This window comes from Embiotoca jacksoni, unplaced genomic scaffold, assembly GCF_022577435.1.
Source record: "Embiotoca jacksoni isolate LCO1_2020_lvr unplaced genomic scaffold, fEmbJac1.0.p SCAF_2, whole genome shotgun sequence".
Taxonomy (NCBI): Eukaryota; Metazoa; Chordata; class Actinopteri; family Embiotocidae; genus Embiotoca; species Embiotoca jacksoni.
Window position 1 is genome coordinate 23,301,635 of NW_027185340.1, and position 20,732 is coordinate 23,322,366.

Genomic DNA, 20,732 nt, shown 5'->3' on the forward strand with positions numbered 1-20,732 from the left:
ATATTTTGGCCACATTCACACACAAACCGGGATTTCAGCATTTCTGGTCACAAACTGTATATTTTTAGCGTTTCTCTGACCAAATATATCACCAGGACAGTTCCACAGTTCTGTGAAATAATTTAAGTCAGACCGAGGAGTTCTGTGCAAACTCGTTTTAATGGCCCTCCTGGTGATCCACTTGGCAAAGGAAGTTTTCCTGGCAACTCGCTGAGCATGAGGACATCAACTGAGGGACAAATGACAGCCAGGAACTTGCCAGTGCATCCGTGTTCCTCACACACAGTAGACGTAGATACTTTTAAACCCATCACCGAATAATGATGAAGTTTAAAGAATAAAAGTTATTTTTTTGTTCCAGGTGTAAAATAAATGATTGAACCCAAATGTCAGTATTAAAGATGGCCTACCCCCCTCCCTCCCCCTGCCAAGCAGCAGTATGGTGGTACTTAGTCAAATATAAGCTACAGCCTTGTCGGACAGAAAACTCTTTACGTCGGTGGCCCCGCCCCTTTCTCTACGTAGTCAAGATGGCGACCGTTTAGGGCGAAACGTGTCCAGAGTTTCACACTTTTGTTTTTTTTGGAGCGTCCTGAGTTCATCATCCTGGTACTTGTGGTTTGGTGCATGTTTCTGTACTGGTCAGGGTGAACGCACTGATGCACTCAAAATAGTGAGCGTTAGTGCGTAAGGTACTAACCTCCTGCTTCACTCCTAAAAAGGGAAAGGACTACTCACACAGGAAGTCAGCAGGGAAGTCACCCTGTACAGGACAGTTGTATTCAAATGTTGTCAGTCAGTTGTAGCTTTAGGTGTGAAGTGATTGTTATTCCCGCTGTCGGGTTTTCATCAAGTGAGAAACTGCACATCTTTATGCAAAGTTGTTCCAACAGACCTGGTAAATATCAAAGTGGGTTTCACTTCCAGCAACAATAAAAAAACAAAAACAAACAGTGACTCTTAATAAGTACAACACAGCTGCAGGTGTAAATAAAGACAGTTTTTGTTTATTGACGCATAAAACATCCTTCAAACAATAAACCCATTTCAAGGTAAGGTCTCTGTACAACGCTTACTAAGCAGTTTTATTTATATAGAAAATGTAGGAGGGGCCGTGCTTAAAATCACAAGGCTCCTTCAAATTTAATGGCAGGTACTCTAGAAAAAAAATTACAGCATTCCATCAACAAATATTTCCAAGCAATAAATATGCATTTATAAATAGTGTAAATTTACATCAAAATAAAAAATGAAAAACAAACAAATTAAAGTTCACTCTTTCGTCTATGTGCAACCCTTATTCTCTGACTTGGCTGTTTGTCTACAAATTCCTCCCCTCAACCTAAAAGTAACCAAAGACTTCCAGGAAAACAAAACTGTTTTAACCGATTTAAAACAAACCAAAAAAAAAAAAAACCAGGGGAAATGTCGCAAAGAATGTGTCACTCAACTTTTCACATTACGAAACAGTTTTCATCTGGTTTTCCTGACCAAGGAAGTGGCTATCTAACATACAAAAAGACCTGCTATGCTAATTACTCATCTCATGGAGGGGAGGGAACGAAGCTCCTCTGTCAACCCACAAACAGAATACAAAAAGTGGAGAAAGAAAACTATGGAGTCAGTAGTCTTTGCGTGACGATGCTGCCAGTTCAAACATAATATATACAAAATGTTATGTCATTTTTTTGATGATTTTGTGTGTTTTCTAGTGAAGTCCAGCTGAGCCAGCAGTAGAACAGCATGATGACAGGAGGAGCTGCCATCCCCCTTCAGTCCACCGGGGGGAGGCACACCACTCTGGGCAGGTTGCATAGACACACAGCTTTAACGCAGCTGCCTTATGGGATAGCTACAGAGCGCAGTTGAAGGACTGCCGGCTTATTTCCTGAATATCAGAAAAAGAAAAGGAAAAACATTTGCGGAGAGTTTCCGATTGAGTCCGTTGTGGTTCTCACTGTCCCGGGAACAAGAGAGTGTCCCCATCAAGAGGAGGAAGGCAGCGGACTCGCCTGTGGAGAGAAGGTGAAGAACACCTGAGTGAACGCTTTGACACTGACGCGCCTCTACGTTTGAACTGATCCACTGAGGACTGACTGGGACGAGTATCACTGCTGCTTTTGTTCCTGATACTTACAAGTGTGAACTGGTCATAAACCTGCATGAGGTCCTCTATCTTGTACTGCTCCAGCACCACGAAGTTGTCCAGGTCAGTGCTCCCCCTGCGGGCACAGTCCTGGCAGTGCACCACATAGGTTTTCCTGCTGTTGCTCTCGCTGGTCACAAACAGCAGGTCGAAGACTTCCACCTGGAGCACAAAGAGGAAGACGGAGAGGAGAATAGTACCATGCACACAGCAGACGTGGAGCACAGAGGACCGGGGGTGTGTGAGTGTGTGTGAGTGTGTGTGAGTGTGTGTGTGTGTGAGTGTGTGTGTGTGTGTGTGTGAGTGTGTGTGTGTGTGTGTCTCCACTGTACACAGTGGACGTGTGCTTACTTCACAGATACTGCAGTAATGTGCGGGCTCGTTCTGGGTCCTCCCGTGCCACACCAGCTCCTTCCCAGCAGCCTGCAGCAGCTCCCTCTGCATCTGACACTGCTTCAGAGTCCGCAGCAAACAATACCTGGAAGGAAAACAAAACAGAAACCGGTGCGAGTTCAGGGTGATGCAACAAAAACCAAAAAGAATCATAAACCAGGGGAATAATCTCCACTGGAATCTCACTTGATCATCTCAAAAAGCTTGTGGTCCGACACTTTGATGTTCCTGGCCATGTTCCATGAGAGGTGGATCATGGGGACGATGGATTTGACGCTCTGCAGTTTGTTCCACTCGTAGCGCTCCACTGCCAGCTTGTACTGATGGGCTGAGGACAGAAACAAACGGAGGCTGCACTGACATGTTGGAACAGTTTGAACCCCGGGCTTCGCTTTATCTCGGCAATGTTACGCGAGAGGCTTTAACGTCATTATCGGCACCGCAGTGAGGCGGTTAGCATCGCTGAAGTTACCAACTAAATAAAATAAAATCAGTAGTCTACATGTGTTCATATCGTGGGGCAATTCGCTCTCAAAATAGAAAACGTTTTGTTTGCGATCTCCGTTTCCATGGCAACACATGGGGTACGACTAACAACTGGAAAACAATCAGTTACGTCAGTAGACTCGTATGTAATGTATGCCATGTTTACTACTCCAGGAAGTAGTCTGACCCTTAGCTACCACCTAGCAACAGAGACGAGATCTGGTCCATTTTAGTGCTTTCTAGAGATGGTTTCTCAAACTGAATAAATACAGAACATAGAAACACTAAACTGCTCAGTTAGCTCAATCTCTAAGTAACATATCCGCTGAAAAAAAGATATCGATGGACTCATGGAATTTGAAGATTTTAGCACCGTGTCGTGTGTTAAACACGTCCGGTCCAGCTCGCCGCCGACAGGCTTTTAAGTGCGACTATCTGTGGTGTTACGGTACGGGTGCTCGGAGCGACAAATAACCATCAAAAGACCCGATTTCACCAAATGAGTCACAATTAATAGACTTAGAACAAGTAAAAACAACTTTATATTACATGAAATTCAATCCCAATGACATTTTCCCATTGAGGAGGCGGAGTGATATTTGTAGTGATTGGCAGCGTGTGATGTCATGTTGATTTGAACACGTTCCAAATGTTCAGTTGACCAATCAGATTTCTGGGTCGGAACTACTTGTTGTACAATGAGCATCATTACCCATAATTCCACTCCTTCTCTCACCTGTGAGGGGTCCGACATTCCACGCGATGTTGTTGCACCAGCCGATGGCCTGAACCCAGTGAATAGTGCCTGTGTTGAGCCAGACCAAGTCTCCGGGCCGCTGGATGAAGCGATAAACAGGCACGTTGGTCTCGTACAGGTCCTCCAGGTTGGGCCACCAGGAGCCCATCAGGAAGTTGATGTTGTTCCTGTGAAAGGAGGTAATAGAAAAAATGAATCACGGGCTACAAACGTCAGCTTCAGGGGTTATTGAGGGAACTTTTAAAAGTGATCTTTTCTGTGGACGTACTTTTCACAGAAGTCGTTGATGACGCCCCAGTACGGTTCAGGCACGGCGAACCACTCGCAGTCCCCCGGGCCGATGTTGATGTTCACTGAGCAGAAGTTGTTGTTCTCTTGATGACCTACAAAATCAAGAACAGGTCAAAACCTGGGATAAGGCTGGACCGCGTGTGAAACGCTGGAGGGCTTTTCGTGTCATTAGTTTGGGAGAAGCAGCAGCAGTGATGCAGCCGCAGTACCAGACTGCAGTGGTGAAGATGGAGTTGAGCTGTGAGGCAAAGCTCTCTGTTTCCCGGCCAGTCTACATCCCTAATCTCACTGTGGTCATGAACTCTGGGCAATAAGATTGTGGAGCAGCTCGGGATCTCCAGAGACGAGCCGGACAATGATGCAGGGAACAGGGACGTCTGGGTTTCTCTGCACTATGACTCACCTTCATTCACATATCGTGCTGCCCTGCTGTTAGACAACATGAATAGACTTTTTCGGAATAAACAGTTCAAGGACTTTCTTGAGCGGAACGACCTAAATAGGTTAAATAGGCCTTTGGCTGTTTGCATTCGCACCGCCAACAGGAAGTGTGAAATGACAGCCTGCTGCCGGAGCGACGCTCTGCCACTTATGTTTCTGATTGAGGAAGTACAGTTTTCAGTTATTTACATATTTTACTCGTTTGAAGATCCAAAGCGTGTTTCATTCAAGAGGGACAATAAAAACAAATGGAACAATCAAATCTCTCATTATTACATTTAAGATGTATTAACTGATTCACCTGAAGCCTCGTTAGGATCCGCTATCATTTCCGTCGTCAGTTACTATTTTTCATGTCAATAAAAACTCAACACTTCCTATATTTTTCAAACTAAAAGCCCCGATAGCCTTTTATAAGAAAGAAACCCCCATAAAAAGACTTTTATTGTGAAACATTTGCCTGAACGTGTTTTACCTGAAATCAGACGATCATGTTTTTTATATGAAAACTCCTCACCGACCTCAGGTGCTTCAAACAGCATCACACCGCTGCGTAGCACGACGTGAACGGAGACACTTTTGATATTTCTCTTTGTTGAATAGAAGTCAAGCTTTATTTCCTCCGATGTGTATCGGCTTAATAAAACCTGCACATTTGTTGTCGGCCCATTTCTTAGTATTGTTGTATTGTTGTATTGCCTCCAGTTGAAACTCTTCTCTGTTGTTTTAAAAGACTTCGTTTGCAGCTGTATTTTACCGGGTTTACCGTTTCCACGTGTTATAACCACGGCGGTTGTCTGTGCTTCTGTGTTCGGCCAAATACTGAACACCTACGTCACCGCAGTTCCTATTGTAACGGGGAGAGTATCCGGGCAGAGGTAGGAGCTAAACAAAAGTACCAAAAATACGGAGTAATGGGAACTTAAAAAGATTCTAAGTTCCCCTTGTGGACAAAAAAAAAAGAAAAAAAAAAGGGGAACTCCCTCCAACCGTTCTGAGAACTGTGAAACGGTTCCTGCCGTCCGAAAACGCAGAATAAGCTTAATAATAGAGTGTTCGTTGTGTTGGCGTCTACCTGGTGTCCTGCTGCCGGGCACCTTCATGTAGAGCTGGACCGTGTTCATGCCCAGGATGGTGTGTCCCACGTGGCTGAGCAGGTTACCGGCTGACACCACCCTGGCGAAGGCCGGCAGCTTGGCCAGCTCCTGTAGCTGCTGCTTCCACCTGACAGCGGTCACGGCTAACGGTTAGCATCAGAAAATAAAGGACTGGTTCTGAAGGCAGCGTGGGATACTGAAGAGTTCACTCACTTCTTGTCATCGGAGAGGTCGATGTTGGTGCCAAACTTGATGTGTTTGAACAGACCTTTCCTTCGCCGCATCGCACTAACAGACCACAAGAGGAACACGTTGTTAGGATTAGAAGGAAGTACAAACTAAGGACTGAAGACTGAAGAGACACAAAGACAAATCACCTGTCCGAGGACGCTGCATCTGCTTCCACCTCCTTCTTCTTCTCATTCTCCTCCTATTGGATAACATGAATTATTGGCAAATACTGAGGACAGACCAAAGAATCAGCTGCACATCAATTATCAGTTTAGTTTTGAGTTTTGACAGGAACTGAAACGCCATTTCAGACTAGAGTCTCTTCATGTCCAGAACTAAGATGGTGAAAACTTTACCGAGTATGACATCATGGTTACAACATATCTTTCAAAGTTTTGTGACAGACACGCAAGTCAGACATCCAGCACCCACAATCTGTGTGTGTGCGTGTGTGTGTGTGTGTGTGTGTGTGTGTGTGTGTGTGTGTGTGTGTGTGTGTGTGTGTGTGTGTGAACGTGTCTCCCACTGACCCGCACAGACTCCTGGAAGGACGAGGCCTGGTACTGGGCGTATTTGATGATGGTGGTGTGGGAGCGGCTGCTCTCGCAGCGCCACATCTTCCTGCTGCCGCTGGGGTCCCAGTTCTCGTCGGTGGGCTGAGCCAGCTGGGTCCGCACCTCCACCAGATGGTCGGGGTTGGCCTCCACCAACGTCTTGGTGGAGAACAGGCCCAAGTCTGCGTGTGTGTTCGAATGAAAAACAAAAAAATGAGGAACCAAGGAAAACTGATCAAACTGATTCTATTTGTGTTGGTTTCCTCTTTTTTTTTCTGCTTTATTGAACCGTAGGTGTGATTACAGGGTGGGACACTTGTAATCAGAGGAGTCAGTGTCAGAGGAGGGTTCGAGGGGCAGGCAGGGTTCTGCTGAGTGGCTCAGTGTTTGTTTTATCTCAACATACTGAAACTACTTCACAAATAAGCAGCAACAATCAGTCACTTAGAGTTTTATATAATAGGGCAGCAGGTCATTGTAAAATGTGAGCAGATGTTTAGAAATTTTTTGGCAAAGCCCACTGGTTTTCTCTGCAGGAAACGTGCAGTAACAGTTTCCACTTGCAGGTGGTGCTGTTGTCATACGTGTCAAATTCATCCACAGAACACACTCCCTCCCAGAGACACACCCACAGAGCCATGTGAGACTGGAAGAGACAAACATCCAGTCCGCCATGCGTGCAGCTGTCGTCACTCCGTCGCGTGAAACCGCACAAATCAAACGAACTGTGACGCTCGCACATAGAAATACACTATTTTGCCTCGTCTTACCTAGTTTGAGAGCTCCAGCCAGCCCTCTGATGACCGTGACCGGGTTGGTGGGGTTGGTGCAGAACTGGTGGAGAGGAGGGAAGAAAGCGTCCCTCTTGTTTTCGAGCTGTGAGTGAGAGAGGGGACAGCGGAGCAGTCAGGGAGTGCGGAGGCTTTCTGAGAGAGTCGACACATCAGAGGAGTTCCCGACGAGTGTTTGTACTCTACTGCAGCCAAGTTAGTCTGACACTACACACGACGGCATGACGGACACTTCTCCTTGTGTGGTGTGGGCGTACGCACATAAATACTGGGCGTCGGGGGGTTGAGTTTGTCCTTTGGCAGTGGTGGAGAGGGCGCGCGGGGGGGGTCGCGGCGGGGGACACCTGTCCAGGAGGATGCTGCTCGTCGACAGGCCGTTCTTCCCCAGGTTCCTGCAGCCGGAGGGGAAGAGGACAGAGATCGGTCAGTTCATCGACTCGGGTCAGCGTCAGGAAGCAGAGATGTGCGGGACAGGCTCCTGCACCAGCAGATACCACAGCGCTGATTCCACCTCAGGTGACCTCACCCCCTTCGTCAGAATACTAAATCATGCTTCCTCCTTTCACCCACCTCAAACACGCCTCACAACAACGGCTCCACTTCTGCTTCTCTAACATTTGACCACCCAGAATCAGGACTTCCTGCAGCTTCCAGGTTGTCTTCTCCAGTTCCGTTTTTTATTACCGCATCAGTGGAGTGATGTGAATAATGGATATCCAGAACTGAGTGACTCTCTGACAGTCCTGTGGGTCTTGTTAACTTTTGCAGTCTGACTGTCGTAGGAGAGAAGTGCAGCTGTCCAAACAACTAACTGACATGCAAATAATTCGGATTGATGCTTCAACTGTATTTTTCTGCTCCTTTCATGCCATTAATAAAGTATAGGCCTCATCATACTTTAATAATACACATACGCCTTGTGCAGAAGAGCCATTAATTGGCTGCGGCGCTTGGTTTTGCAACTAAATCAAATGAAGTTAATGTTAATAGATGCTCCATGAATGAGGTCGGTCGAATATTACAAGTTTCTCGCCTCAAGATTAACAGTTGGTGCCTCTTAACTTCCTCTCAGGTGCGATCAAACCACAGCAGAAGAGGGGGTCACAACAGGATGTCATTAAAAGAACACCCGTGAAACCTAAACGGGGGAAAACCTGACGTTTCTTTCAGCTAGTTTTATAAAGAGGAACAATACTGCACCAATAATCACCAATCAGGCGATTATGTAATAATTGTGAGAGGTCTGAGGAGACGATGCCCTTCTTGTGTTTAACCTGATGTTGGTGAACTGGAAGACGATGACAGAATGAAACTCACGCGGGACAGAAAGGCTTCCTGACGTCATTCCAAGCGTTACGCCGACATCCACCCTCCCACTGCTGAACCTGCAGTCACACCATTTATGAAGCCTGATGCACCTACTTTTACTGTAGCTCATATTAGTAGCTGTGTGTTAAACAGCTGACAGAAAGAGTGTTCGGTTCCTTTTCAACTACAAAAAATGACTGAAGTCTTGTTATTAGTGGATTTCCTTTAGATTTCTCCTGCAGTTTGTTGTCCTGTTTTTTGCCGAGTGGGAGATACTGGAGATATCAGGAATGTCTGATAAGTCCAACTAGCAGGCTGACAGGACGGTTTGTCCGACGAGGCAGCATTTCAGTCCGAGGATCTCAATGGCAAGAGCAAGTGTACATCGTCATGACAGCCCTGTACAGGAATTAACATTTTTGAACACACCTGCACACACCCAGTATATGCCCTCTTCAGTTTGGTGTGTGCGTGACATCAGCTCACGACTCACCATGGTTCAGTGAAAAGTGCAATTTGCCCTGAATGATATAAAGTGGCTGTTTTCAACCAAACAAGATGGAAACAAGCAGCTCGCACCACGGGGACGAAATGTCACGACCTTTCCAGAACCAACACGACTCGCTCGTACACGTTTGCATACGTATGAACGTGTCTGCTGCTGCGTGAACCGACACAAACACTCAGTGACGCACACCTGTTCTCTTTTTCTACTGACAGCACACTGACCAGAGGAGAGTTCTGCACATCTCGCTCTCAGTAACTCAGCTTCTGATTGGATAACCGAGTTATGAGCTGTAAGACCCTGAAAATCTTGCCTGGTGGACGTGGAAATTATAATAGCAGCAGAACTGACTCACCGCATCCAAACAACATTTTTTTGTTCAGTTTAACAAGCAACAAAAAGTGTGAATTACAAGTAAATTACAATATACGAAGGCTGATCAAAGTGGTTAAAGCACAGTGATGCACACGGAGCAGTTAACTTTGAGTTGATTTATTGAGAAATCTAAAATGTGCAGGCACCAGTGGTCACAAAAAGCCATGTAGCACAGCTGTTGATGTTAATCGCAATAGTTCCTGACAAATGTTATCGCCTCCACCTGCTACGTGTACATCGCAGCACTGTGCTCTGTTCATGTTCAAGAACTTTTTTTTTTTCATAAATGCAGGTTATAACTTTTGCTGTACTTTATATCACTTTGTAACAGCGAACAACGCGTTAATATTCATATGGCCATGAATCATAATAATCACCAAAGAAACGACCATAACGCGGCAAAACGACTTCAACCAGCAAACATTGTAGTGGAGCACCGATTCCCAATCGATAAAATGTCTCTCGCTCATAGACACGCATACATAAAATACATTTCTAAATATCATATGTGGTCATAGCTGCTTACCTGCATGCTTTGAGCACTTCACTGGAGCTGGGGTAGATAGAAACCGAGGACCAGGGCGCCAGACCTGCAGGGACACTGTGTCTATGAGCTCCTCCAGAGGGCTCGACCTTCAGTGGGCTCCGAGAGTCCTCGGGCCCTTTCCCGTTGAGCGTGGGCCCCTGACTGTTGCTGTTGGACGGGCTGTTAAGGCAGGAGAGGCTGTTGGTGGTGTGCGGGTCGGCCGAGCGTGGAGAGGGCGTAGCAGTGGCTGAAAGTGGCGAGGACACCACAGAGTGCTCTGAAACTGGCTTGGTGGCACTGTGGAGACCCGGGTGGACGTTGTTGATTTTCTCTGAGGAAGACCCTCCGTGGTTACTGTGGTTATTGTTATCATCGTTACTGGTAGTATTGGCTTTTCCCTTTAGCAAGGCTGAGAGCTGAGGATTGTCTGAACTGAGCCCGCCGGGGGCAGGAGAGCCAGGCCGGGACGGGCTGCTCGAGCCGTCCGTCACCCGCGGCTGGACGTGATTAGTCAATCCCTGCGCGGGGGTGGTGCTGGGACTGTGGGGCGTCCCTCCCGAATGCCCGATGGCGGCCTCCGGACCTGACGGCAAAGTGGCAGCTGCACCGCTGCTGCCGCTGTTGCCCCCTGAAGGCGCGGTGTCTTTGGTGTGTACCCCTGAGGTAGTAGTGGAGTGGGGAGGCGAGGACAAGTGGTTGGGCGTGGTCTGGGGGGAGGTGGGGGACAAAGAGGAGGCTGAGGAAGAGGCAGTGCAGGGCCCAGAGGAATGTCCAACCTGATTCAGAATGCCAGAGGATGAGAACGAGGTCTGAGGGGAGGAGGAGGAAGAGAAAGCAGGTTCTCCATTAGGACCTGCCGAATGTGAACCTGAACCTTTTTGAAGCCCCTGAACAGAGAGGAAGACACACTGAATTATACAGAATACATTAAAGGAGCCAAAGGCAGAGCTGTGCTACACTTAAATACCAAAAACATGCAAAAATAAGTCATTTTAAACAAGTAAGGCAAATGCTGATTGTCATAAGAAACCATGAAACATCACAGGAGGACATACCTGAGTGGTAGTGTTGCGTTGTTGGCTCCTCCATGTCTCGTCTGCATGACTGGGACTACTGGTAGTGCTGCTGGTGCTGGGCTGACTGGCGGCTGTGCAGTTGTGAGGTAGAGAGTTCTGCTGCGGGTAAGGCACGTTTCCGTTGCTCGCGCCGCCACCTCCCAGTCCCAGGGTGTGATTCTTGTCCAGGTGTCCCAGCAGCCCCGCTGAGGGACTCGAAGAGCAGGATCCGTTGGCTGTGGGCTGCGTGACACACGGGGGCCGGATGGCTGTGTGATTGAGGGCGGAGGTGCGGGAGAGGCCGGCCTGGTGGGGAGAGAGCTCAGCCAAGGGGCCGTTGGGAAGGCTGGGCCGCGGCTGGCCACCCGCTGCTGCCTGATGCCTCATCTGGCACACGGTAAGAGAGACAAGTGAGATTCATACCAAACCCGTTCAAGCCTCGCTAACCGTCCTGTGCTTCTTGCATACGTGTACCTGCTGCTGATGTTGCTGCATTAGAGAGAACTGGTTCTCCAGCTGCTCCAGCATCTGCACCTGAGGGGGCTTGAGGTTTGCTCGGTTGGTCCGCAAGTGCTCGAGGTGCTGCGCATTTCACAACAGTGTCGGATTAATTCAGCAGATCGCGATCGGTTTGAATTAGCAAATAAAATATATGATGTTAAATTTGATTTTGCAGTTAGAAAAAGGGCATTTGGACAGAAATGTTTGACTTCAAAATGCGACTTGATGAATTTATCATGTTGATGCTTTAGTTGCCTCAGAAATGGTTCAGAACAATTTGAATGTGTTAAATGTCTCCAACTTGTTGTGTTCTGTATTTCTCAATGACCTTGACAGCCAGGAGACCTTTGACAGACTCATAACTGCTTCGAGTGTAATTTTACTCAGAGTCAGAAAAATGTCTGTCATAATGATAATGATTAAAACACTGTTCATATTAAAGAAATAAAAACAAAAATAACTTGAGACATTTGCCTACCTGAAGCTTCTGTGGTGTTAGATACCAGCTGGGGATTTGCTGTTGATTGGGGCTGTTTACCCACGAGTCTGCAGCACCCTGTAGATGAGATAAAAAAAAAAAAAAAAGAGGAGCGCATCAGGACTCACCGGTTTAACTTCCACCCATCAGAAACAGTACTATTGACGTTCTTGCTGTACCTTGGCTGGGCTGGCGGTGCGTTTCCTCTTGGCAGGACTGGCCTGTGGGTCTGTGTGATTGCTGGCAGACTGGCCTCCCTCCCCCTTACAGGCCTAGAGATCCAGCAGAGAGACGCAGCTTGTGAGGACACACGGCACTGACAGCAACAGCAAAGCTCCTTCCAAGTTGTCTTTTTCAAGTAAACTAGTTAAAAATGAGCCCTGATCAAAGGACACGTGTTACTACACACTGACATGCACAACAATGTGTGCATTTAAAACAATGCATGTATGACAATACTCTGATTGAAATATAGATCATGTTAATATCTTAATCTTATTAACAGAGGCTGATTAAGGTCATAATCAGAGTATTCATGCTGTAATTATGATTGAAATAATGCAACACTTGTTGCATTAGTGTGAAGTTGTTCGAACATGCAGACACCCCACATTCTGCTCACACTGTCGGTGACACTTTCCCAAAAGCTCTGCGATTGGTTGCAACATCAGTAATGATTGCAGTTAGTTTTTGCTTCCATTTAATCAATCAATCAAACGCATGAACACGTAAAAAAAAAAAAGCCTAAATATTTGTGTGTTTGGTGCAGATGAAGCAGAATGGAAATGAAGTTATCTGAAGCCAAAAGAGGATGACGTCTATTAAGGGTCATAATAACAGGCAACACTCCATGAAAACAGATTATAGAAGGAGAATATGAGGACTAAATAAGAGGACTGGAACTGAAGTGGTGATGAGGGTGGTGGGCAGCATGAAGCCCTGATGTGTATGGATAAAATCAGTCGCATTTTTAAAGGGGGAATGGACAAGTAAAAAGCATTTCCACCATTTCTTTTTAAAACAGTAAAAGTGTCAAATACATGACACAGAAATACATGCACTCATACTACTTGATATACTACATCCATTCAGCATGCATTTGCAGCCTTGCAGCTAAAGACTGCACAGGATTTGTGGGACATAATGAGTTCTTTGCAGCATTGCTTAATGATTCTAACGATTGTCATGTGACAATAGCAGCGCTTTGAAGGGCAGCTGCACTCTAGCAATTAGATTACTGCAATATGGGCCTCACTCCAATTCCTTCAGACAGTATCCAATTTGATGTTTTGTTCCAGAGATCCATATTGAACAGGGATCAAAAGCAGAATTTTGGAAACATCAATCTTTTCTGATGTGGATAAAACATCTAAAAGTATCAGAGCGAGGCCTCGTCTTAAATAGTCCTCATGAATTTGTTGTTCAAGTAGTTTCCAAGAGGCTGGAGTCTCTTGTGTGAGCTGGATCTCACCTGCTGCGCCTGTGCAGTGTTCAAGGCCCCCTGCCTGGACGTGAGCTCAGCAGGAATGGGAAGGCTCCATGCCTCCTCAATACTAGGAAGCATTTTACTCTTATTCTGCAGACTACCTGGCTGTAGGTTACACAACTGAGCCTAGGAGAAATTGTGTAAGACACAAACTTTAGTGCTGAGCTTGGGTTTAACAAGAAAGCCACTACAAAGACTACTGCTTAGTTAAAGGTGGTGCAACTGTATACAGAATACAACAGAAATGTTCAATGCCATGAAGGTATGCTTTACAATTATGTGAGGAAAAAATGTGTTTAAAACACACCAATATGAATTATTATTCATATCTCTGTGGTCTGAAATCAAAATGACAAAAGCACAATCTGCATTTTAAGAAGCTGATTGCTTTGGTAATGCTTGGCAATAAACACAGCACTTTAATGCACACACACCAAAATACGCCACGACATTTAACAAAGGGGGGCTGGTTAGTGGGTGTGACCCGAGGTAAAAAGAAGTCCCACCTGCAGCAGCTTGATGCGTTGTGTGAGCGCAGCAGTGTTGAGGCAGGCCTTGCTGCGGGTGGCGTTGATGTAGCACTTGATAGCGTCGTGCGGCTGGCCGCAGGATTCGTAGAGGGTGCCCAGGTCCATCCAGGCGGCGGCGTGGCTGTGGTCCAGCTGAACAGCACAGATGTAAGCCTGCAGCGCATCCATGGGCTGGTTCTGCTGCTGGTAGAGCACCCTGGAGGTACAGGCAAAGACAGGAAGTGATTCTCTTGCCATCTTCCAGGATTTAGGTCTTTATCTTTCTGAGCATTACAAATCTCCCTGCTCTCAGGGGACATAACCCGTTCTTCATATATCTAACTATAGACCCTTTCTCACTCTCCCTGCTGCTCTCTCATCCAGCCTCTCCCTCTGTCCTTTGTCGCACTGCAGCTGCTGTATCTCCACGAGGCGTTTTGAGAGCAACTGAGGCCCTGAGCACAAACCAACCTTGAATAGATGAACTCTACACCAGTTATTTCTCCCTCCCTAATGAACCTAAAGATGTGTTTGTGACCTTTATGATGCTTCTCAGTAAAACAATACACAACATGTTCAGTTCTCACCCTATGGAGCACCAGGTGTCAGCACTGGCCTCCGACTTGTCAATGGACTGACGGTAGGAGATGAAGGCATCCTGCACCTTCCCAATACTGGAGTAGCACCTGGAGGACGAAGATGGACGAAGAGAAGAAAAGAGACCAAAAAAACAATTATCAACATAAAGCTGCTCTCACAGATCTTTTTCAGCTTTTTGTTGAGGCCCTTTTACACTCAACAAATATATAAAAATAGCAGTTCTTTTACTCCTATCTTTCTCGAGTTAAAGATCTCAGACTTCTTTTACTCACAAAAAGGTTTTGTTTTTCTCAAATAAAATAAAAAAATCTGTGTTAGTGAGCACTACACCTTTTCCAAGATAATCATGACAGGTGTTGCACATCAAGATGCTGTTAAACAGCATGATTATTGCACAGGTGTGCCTGGTACTGGTCACAATAAAAGGCCACTCGAAAGTGTGCGGTTTTATCAAGCAACACGATGCCATCATTTTCTCCTTATCCAACGTCGTTTCCAAGAATTGGCAGTAAGTCCGACAGGCCTGACAATCACAGGACAACGTCTAACACTGCCAGCCCACGACCGCCTGCAAGACCGTCGATAGCCAGCCACCCAGACAGCTGCACATCTGAAGAATCTTTGCGTAATGTGTCAGAACGGGAAGCTCATCCGAGTGCTCGTCATCCTCAACGGCGTGTTGACCTGAAGCCGCTGGATGCGGTGGTCCTGGGCTGGTGTCCGGGTAGACGTGGTCTGTGGTTGTGAGGCCAGTTGGATGTACTGCCAATGCTCAAAAATAATGTTGGAGACAACTTATGGTAGTGAAATAAACACTCAATTCAAGGTGTGCGGCGCACATTCCTACAGTCAGCATGCCGATTGCAAGCTCTCTCAAAACTCGTGATATCTGTGGCATTGTGGTGTTTAATAACGCCACACATTTTAGAGGGGTGTAGTATATCGACCTGGTCCATGGCACTCCTGCGCAACAATAATGCTGCTTAATCAGCATCTCTTTGTGCCACATCTGTCAAGTGGATGGTTTAGCGAAGGTGAAGTGCTCACTCACACGGATTTCAACAAATTTGGGAACAAAATTTAAAAGAAGTCTGAGATCTTTGAATTCTGAAAAATGGGAAACAGTGAGCTTTGCGTTTGTATTTTTTTGAGTCTATATTAATCACATCCTCAATATACGAGGTTGAATAGCTACAGTTAAAGGTTTTGTATGCCCCTGATCACATGCACAAACTGAACAATATAACACATTTGTTTGCTATCAGTAAGAAAATAAATTACAAAAAATCCACACATTTCCAGATAAATCAACCTAAATAGTGGTGAGTAGGCCGCCATGGCTCTGACAATATAATAGAATTACAATTGCTTCAGTCCAGCTACACTATGCATGCATCTAACGTAGCACTAATAGGACAGAAATAAACATTAAAGTTCATAGAAGTAAACAATGTAAACATGTATGTGGTGGCAAATTCAGATGTATATTTACAATAGTTAGCAGTGAAACACAAGAATAAATCTTAATTTTGTGGAATTTTTCAGCTGCTTGCCCTAAATCCCATCTTAATTAACCCTCATTAACCTCATTCAGCCAGTGGTCTGCACCGCATTCACCACGCTGGTCAAAACAGAGAGCATTTATGCGTGTCAGTCTTGGTCATCAACATGGTGATGCTCAAATGCAGACTTGTAGCCAAGATATCTAACGCCATATCTAAGTATGTCTATCCACTCCACCGCCTGCGTGCATTCAGTCCGCTCATCAGCCTCCAGGAGAAACCCAACCAGCAGCACAGAAACGAGGACATTTAGTACCAAACGCCTATGGAGCAAAACTCACAATCAAATATGTCCAACCAGCAAAAAGCGCACGTGGCAAAGATGATTGTAATACACGGGCAGATAGCTTCTTGGTCAAACAAGCAGTCAAATCAGAACTCCCAGAATGTCTCAGGCACTAGCAGGTTAGAGGCTAGCCCTGCAAAACACACAAACACCTTACCTGCCGAGAAAGTACCAGGACTGGCCAGAGTTAGGGTCTGCTTCTAAAGACTTCTGCAGACACTGGATGGCATAGCTGTCCTTGGTGCCTTTATCCCCCAGCTGCTCCACCGTGTGATGCATCCAGCCTGGAAGAGCACAGCAAAAGATCAGCGGTCAGTCTTTAAGATGCAACGCAAACATCTAACAAACCAGCTGGCTTTGCTTTTGCTCCCGAGACAGCAGAATTAGAGCGGTGTGGAGTATAGTGCCCCGAATCCCCAGACAAAAAAGTGCAATGAAAAAGATAAGATCACTGTCTGATGTGCAAATGGCCTCGGCTCAAACAAATGGCTTGTCCTTCCAGAGGGCTTTAACCAAACAGTGATGGTGAAAAGAGGCAGACAAAGAGGGGGAGGAGGTGTTCTTCACACGCTTCAAAAGGATGAACCGGCCTCTACAAACAGCTCCTCCCTGTTTTCCAACACACACGTACACACACACGTACACACGGCAGGTAGTAATGAGCAATTTCCAACAAATATACCGTCTCTCAGTCGCCAGCAATCACACAACTCTCCAGTTCTTATCCTTTACACCTGTGGCAAGCTCCACAGGTCGCCATGACAACCCCAGCAGGCTGGAGTGGGAATGTTTTTTACAATAGGGTGAGAGAGGAGAGGGGTGGGCGCTGCCACAGTGCCTTCAAGGCTGTGACTTACAAGGTGTGGTTAAAGCTGTATTCATAGATTATCATGAATGCATCGTTTTCGTTTCGTTGCTCCCTTTTTTTCTTACCAACATGACAGAACAGGTGACTAAAATTTAAGAGCAGCAAGGACAATATCATCTATTGAATAAATGCTGCTTAGTTTTAAACGTAGAGCTTCATCCCTTTGCATTTTCTGCCTCATCGGCTTGCCGTATCTGAGAGCAGGTATCATGAGACAAATCATATTTCTATTTAATAGAAAGGCAACCAGTCACCACTCAAGATCAGACTTTCTCCATTTGCATCCTGTGGCCATACTGAATGCAAGATGTCTGGCCACTCAGGTGCTCTTTACTGGTCTGTAAAGAATCGCACCTGTTTAGTATCTCAGCAATGTGTCATACAGTCATCCTTTCAAGAAGGCTCTGGAGGAAAATTATAGCAGCAAAAACTATTTGACATAAATACATATTATCATATATCTCCCTCCAGTAAAGAAAAGATAAATTTCCCTCCATTGCTAGATAACAACTACACATCATTTTCTCCGTAGCCTAAATGTATATATAGAGCTGTTAAAGGGCAGCTATGAGATTTCTTTCAGTGTGACTGAGGTACATGAGGTCTGTGTGGGCCCATCAGATTTAGTTTTCAATCCTAGGAATGTGTGTCTTTAATATCAGGAAATAATCATAAATGCAAAGTTTCTAAAACCACAGGACAAAAGATTGATTATTCTGAGTTGCCACGGCACTTTTACACTTCACTGAGCATTTCTCAGCTCTTTCTGAGGTCTCATCTGTCACTGTGCATCACTGTAATCAGGGCTGCATGTAAACTTTCTGCACATAGCACTGGTGCTACGGAGGAAGATGGCTTTGAAGCACAAGTATAAAATGTGTTGCCACCTTTAAAACAACCCAAAGTAGTGCAGTTTTTGTCATTTAAAGACACACGTGACTGTCAGAGGACACTAATGTTTCATACCCGGCAGACATCATCAGATCTTTACCAAGACAGGTTTTCAGAAAAACATGTCTTTGTTAAATTGCAGCAACATAATATCTGTACACAAAACATCACTGTATTACACATAAAATGAGCAGTGCAAATCTCAGTAATAATATCTATATCATCAGACATGCATTATTATTCATATTCAATTTAAAGTGTGTAAATAAAAAAACTTAAAAGTAGAATCCAAAATATTACTTTGTTAAACACAATGTGTCAGATTCATACAAGATATATTTACAAATAACAAATAGAAATGCTCCTTTTGTTTTATTTACTTGACAATGTTTCTCATTTCGTTTCTACCTCACAGGCTCGTTTGGGGTTTTGCTGAGGAACTTGAAAGTAGCATTTCATTTTCTCTTGTCAACGAGCTCGACTCCCTGAGGAAACACTGTCGAGGCACTTCATAGGAGTTATCGGATTCCTCCCTCGGAATTGTGGGAATTGTTGTTGGCTATATAGGATCTAAGCAGCCTTTGGCATGGTTTTACACAACACACAAGCAAGCACACAAACCCTGACTTCACACAAACAGGCGGCTCTGGGCTCGATCCAACACCTGGAGCAAAGCTGCAACGCACAAAGTGCCTTTACCTTATTTCAGACCGTCACTGCTGTCATTTTACAATCCGCATTGTTTAAAATAGCAAATGTACTTGCGCCCATGTGCGTGTTGGTCTTAAGAGGAGATGTGTTCAGGTGCATTGTTGGTACATTGCTATGTTGAGGCAGCAGAAAGCAGTTGACCAACAAAACCCTGGTCTTAAAGGTCCCATATTGTATGAATTTAGACTTCTATTTATTTTGTGATTATAAAACTCTTTGTGCTACATAAATACTGTGAAAGTGTCAAAACACTGAGTCCAGACAAAAATGCACACAACCCATATTCAGCAACTGTGCCGTTTGGACTTCTGTAAGTTTGTGATGTCACAAACTTATGTGCATTTCATTTCCGCCCTCAGCACATCCCACTGTCCAACCTTTTATGCCAAAGAAATCCCAGAGCAGTCACTCCGTCACAGAGCTAGCAAAGTACAGGTTGGCCTGGGCGTCCGTCACTCAGAAAGGAGTCAGCCAATTAGAAGAGAGGGTTACTGATACCATTGCGCCTTAAATACACCGGCACAAAACAGCATACTGTTGTTAGAGCTCCAAAGAAGAAGCTTCAGAGAGATGCTAAACTTTATTGAAACATAGGCAGATACATAACATATGCACGCTGCTTAATACACACAGTGAGGTGCAACAGGCAAATGATTCAAATTACTGTGAAAACCTTTTATAGTGTACATCAATCCAAGTCCTGCAGAGATGAAGTCTTTCCTTCAAATCTGAGGTTATAATAGAAATCACCAAGGTGCATGAGCAGCTGGCTTTTAAAGGGAACGGGAGATGATCCCCTGATTGGTTCAATTCATTTAATGCCCAAAACACGTATAGTTAATTCAAAACTTTTATATGTTTCTATATTTTTATGACAATAACATTATTATTATTAGAATAAAACCACATTTGTATTCCAGATTACTTGCTGTTAAACAGGTCAAAGTGGATTTGGACACAAACTAAATACACTTGCCATTTATTTTGCAAATGCATTATAAGCGAACCAAGAAGTGAAAAATCAAACTAGAACCATTCAGTTTGTCTGTTGCAATGAACAAAACTAAACCTTAACTGAATGTCAAATCACCGGCCTGCTTCTATTCCACACAATCAGCCCACTCGCATTCCTAGAGAGCAACTTCAGCTTCTTAAATCAACATCAATGTAAAAACTCCCAACTCAAACTTGATCATTTCAGTCTGTCGATAGCTAGCGTCTTGTTTTCTGGACTGTGGTATATTTATAAGCAAAATAGTTTCCCAAATTAGCATAAATGCTCCCAAATTCAGCCAAACTAAACAACTTTGGATTTGAGGTGCACGTCTATAACCTGTGTGGGGGAAGGGAACAAGAGAAAACAACGGTCCGACGCAGCGCACAGGCTCAAACCTGCACTTTAAAAATAAACATTAGAGTAGCAGAGGACGAGCTTATGGATGCAGGACTAAATTTCACTGAACAAAATGACAAAAACCAGCGCACCATTACCCCATAGCACAATGAGGTCCTATCCCAAACAGTACAGATGTATTATGCATGATCACTTCAATGCCGTACGAAGAAGTCCTTCAAACTTTTCAGCCACATTTCACCCGTGTAATCTGCCACACTTCACAGTGTCAGCCTGTATGAGAAAGAGACACTCACCAAGCTGTTGCAGTGTGGTCGCCTTCACCTGTGCAGGAAGATTTTCAGTCTGCAGCAGACTCTCATACGCTTCTTTCGCTGCTCTGTATTTCTTCTGCAGGGAGAAGAAGAGGAAGCAAGAGACGGAGGGGTTGTTTAAACCAGACAGGAGGGTCCGTGTTTTATGGTTCTATCTAGACACAAAGAGTCAAAAGACCTCCTCACACTCGTAATGACCAGCCAGACACACACAGA

General features: G+C 45.1%; 1 protein-coding gene across 1 annotated transcript in view; it reads right to left on the bottom strand.

The window, feature by feature from the left end:
* Positions 1–981: 981 nt before the first annotated feature.
* kdm6a (lysine (K)-specific demethylase 6A) overlaps positions 982–20,732 on the bottom strand; it is a 49,292-nt gene continuing 29,541 nt past the window's right edge. The window contains 23 exon segments of the mRNA XM_069155105.1: positions 982–2,012; positions 2,138–2,308; positions 2,498–2,637; positions 2,640–2,867; positions 3,762–3,949; positions 4,051–4,165; positions 5,590–5,738; positions 5,825–5,899; positions 5,989–6,041; positions 6,373–6,578; positions 7,167–7,272; positions 7,449–7,514; positions 7,516–7,579; positions 9,902–10,788; positions 10,957–11,343; positions 11,431–11,538; positions 11,936–12,013; positions 12,115–12,207; positions 13,407–13,547; positions 13,928–14,147; positions 14,518–14,616; positions 16,536–16,662; positions 20,499–20,592. Coding sequence (XP_069011206.1) covers positions 1,986–2,012; positions 2,138–2,308; positions 2,498–2,637; positions 2,640–2,867; positions 3,762–3,949; positions 4,051–4,165; positions 5,590–5,738; positions 5,825–5,899; positions 5,989–6,041; positions 6,373–6,578; positions 7,167–7,272; positions 7,449–7,514; positions 7,516–7,579; positions 9,902–10,788; positions 10,957–11,343; positions 11,431–11,538; positions 11,936–12,013; positions 12,115–12,207; positions 13,407–13,547; positions 13,928–14,147; positions 14,518–14,616; positions 16,536–16,662; positions 20,499–20,592 — 3,822 coding nt within the window. The 3' untranslated portion in view covers positions 982–1,985.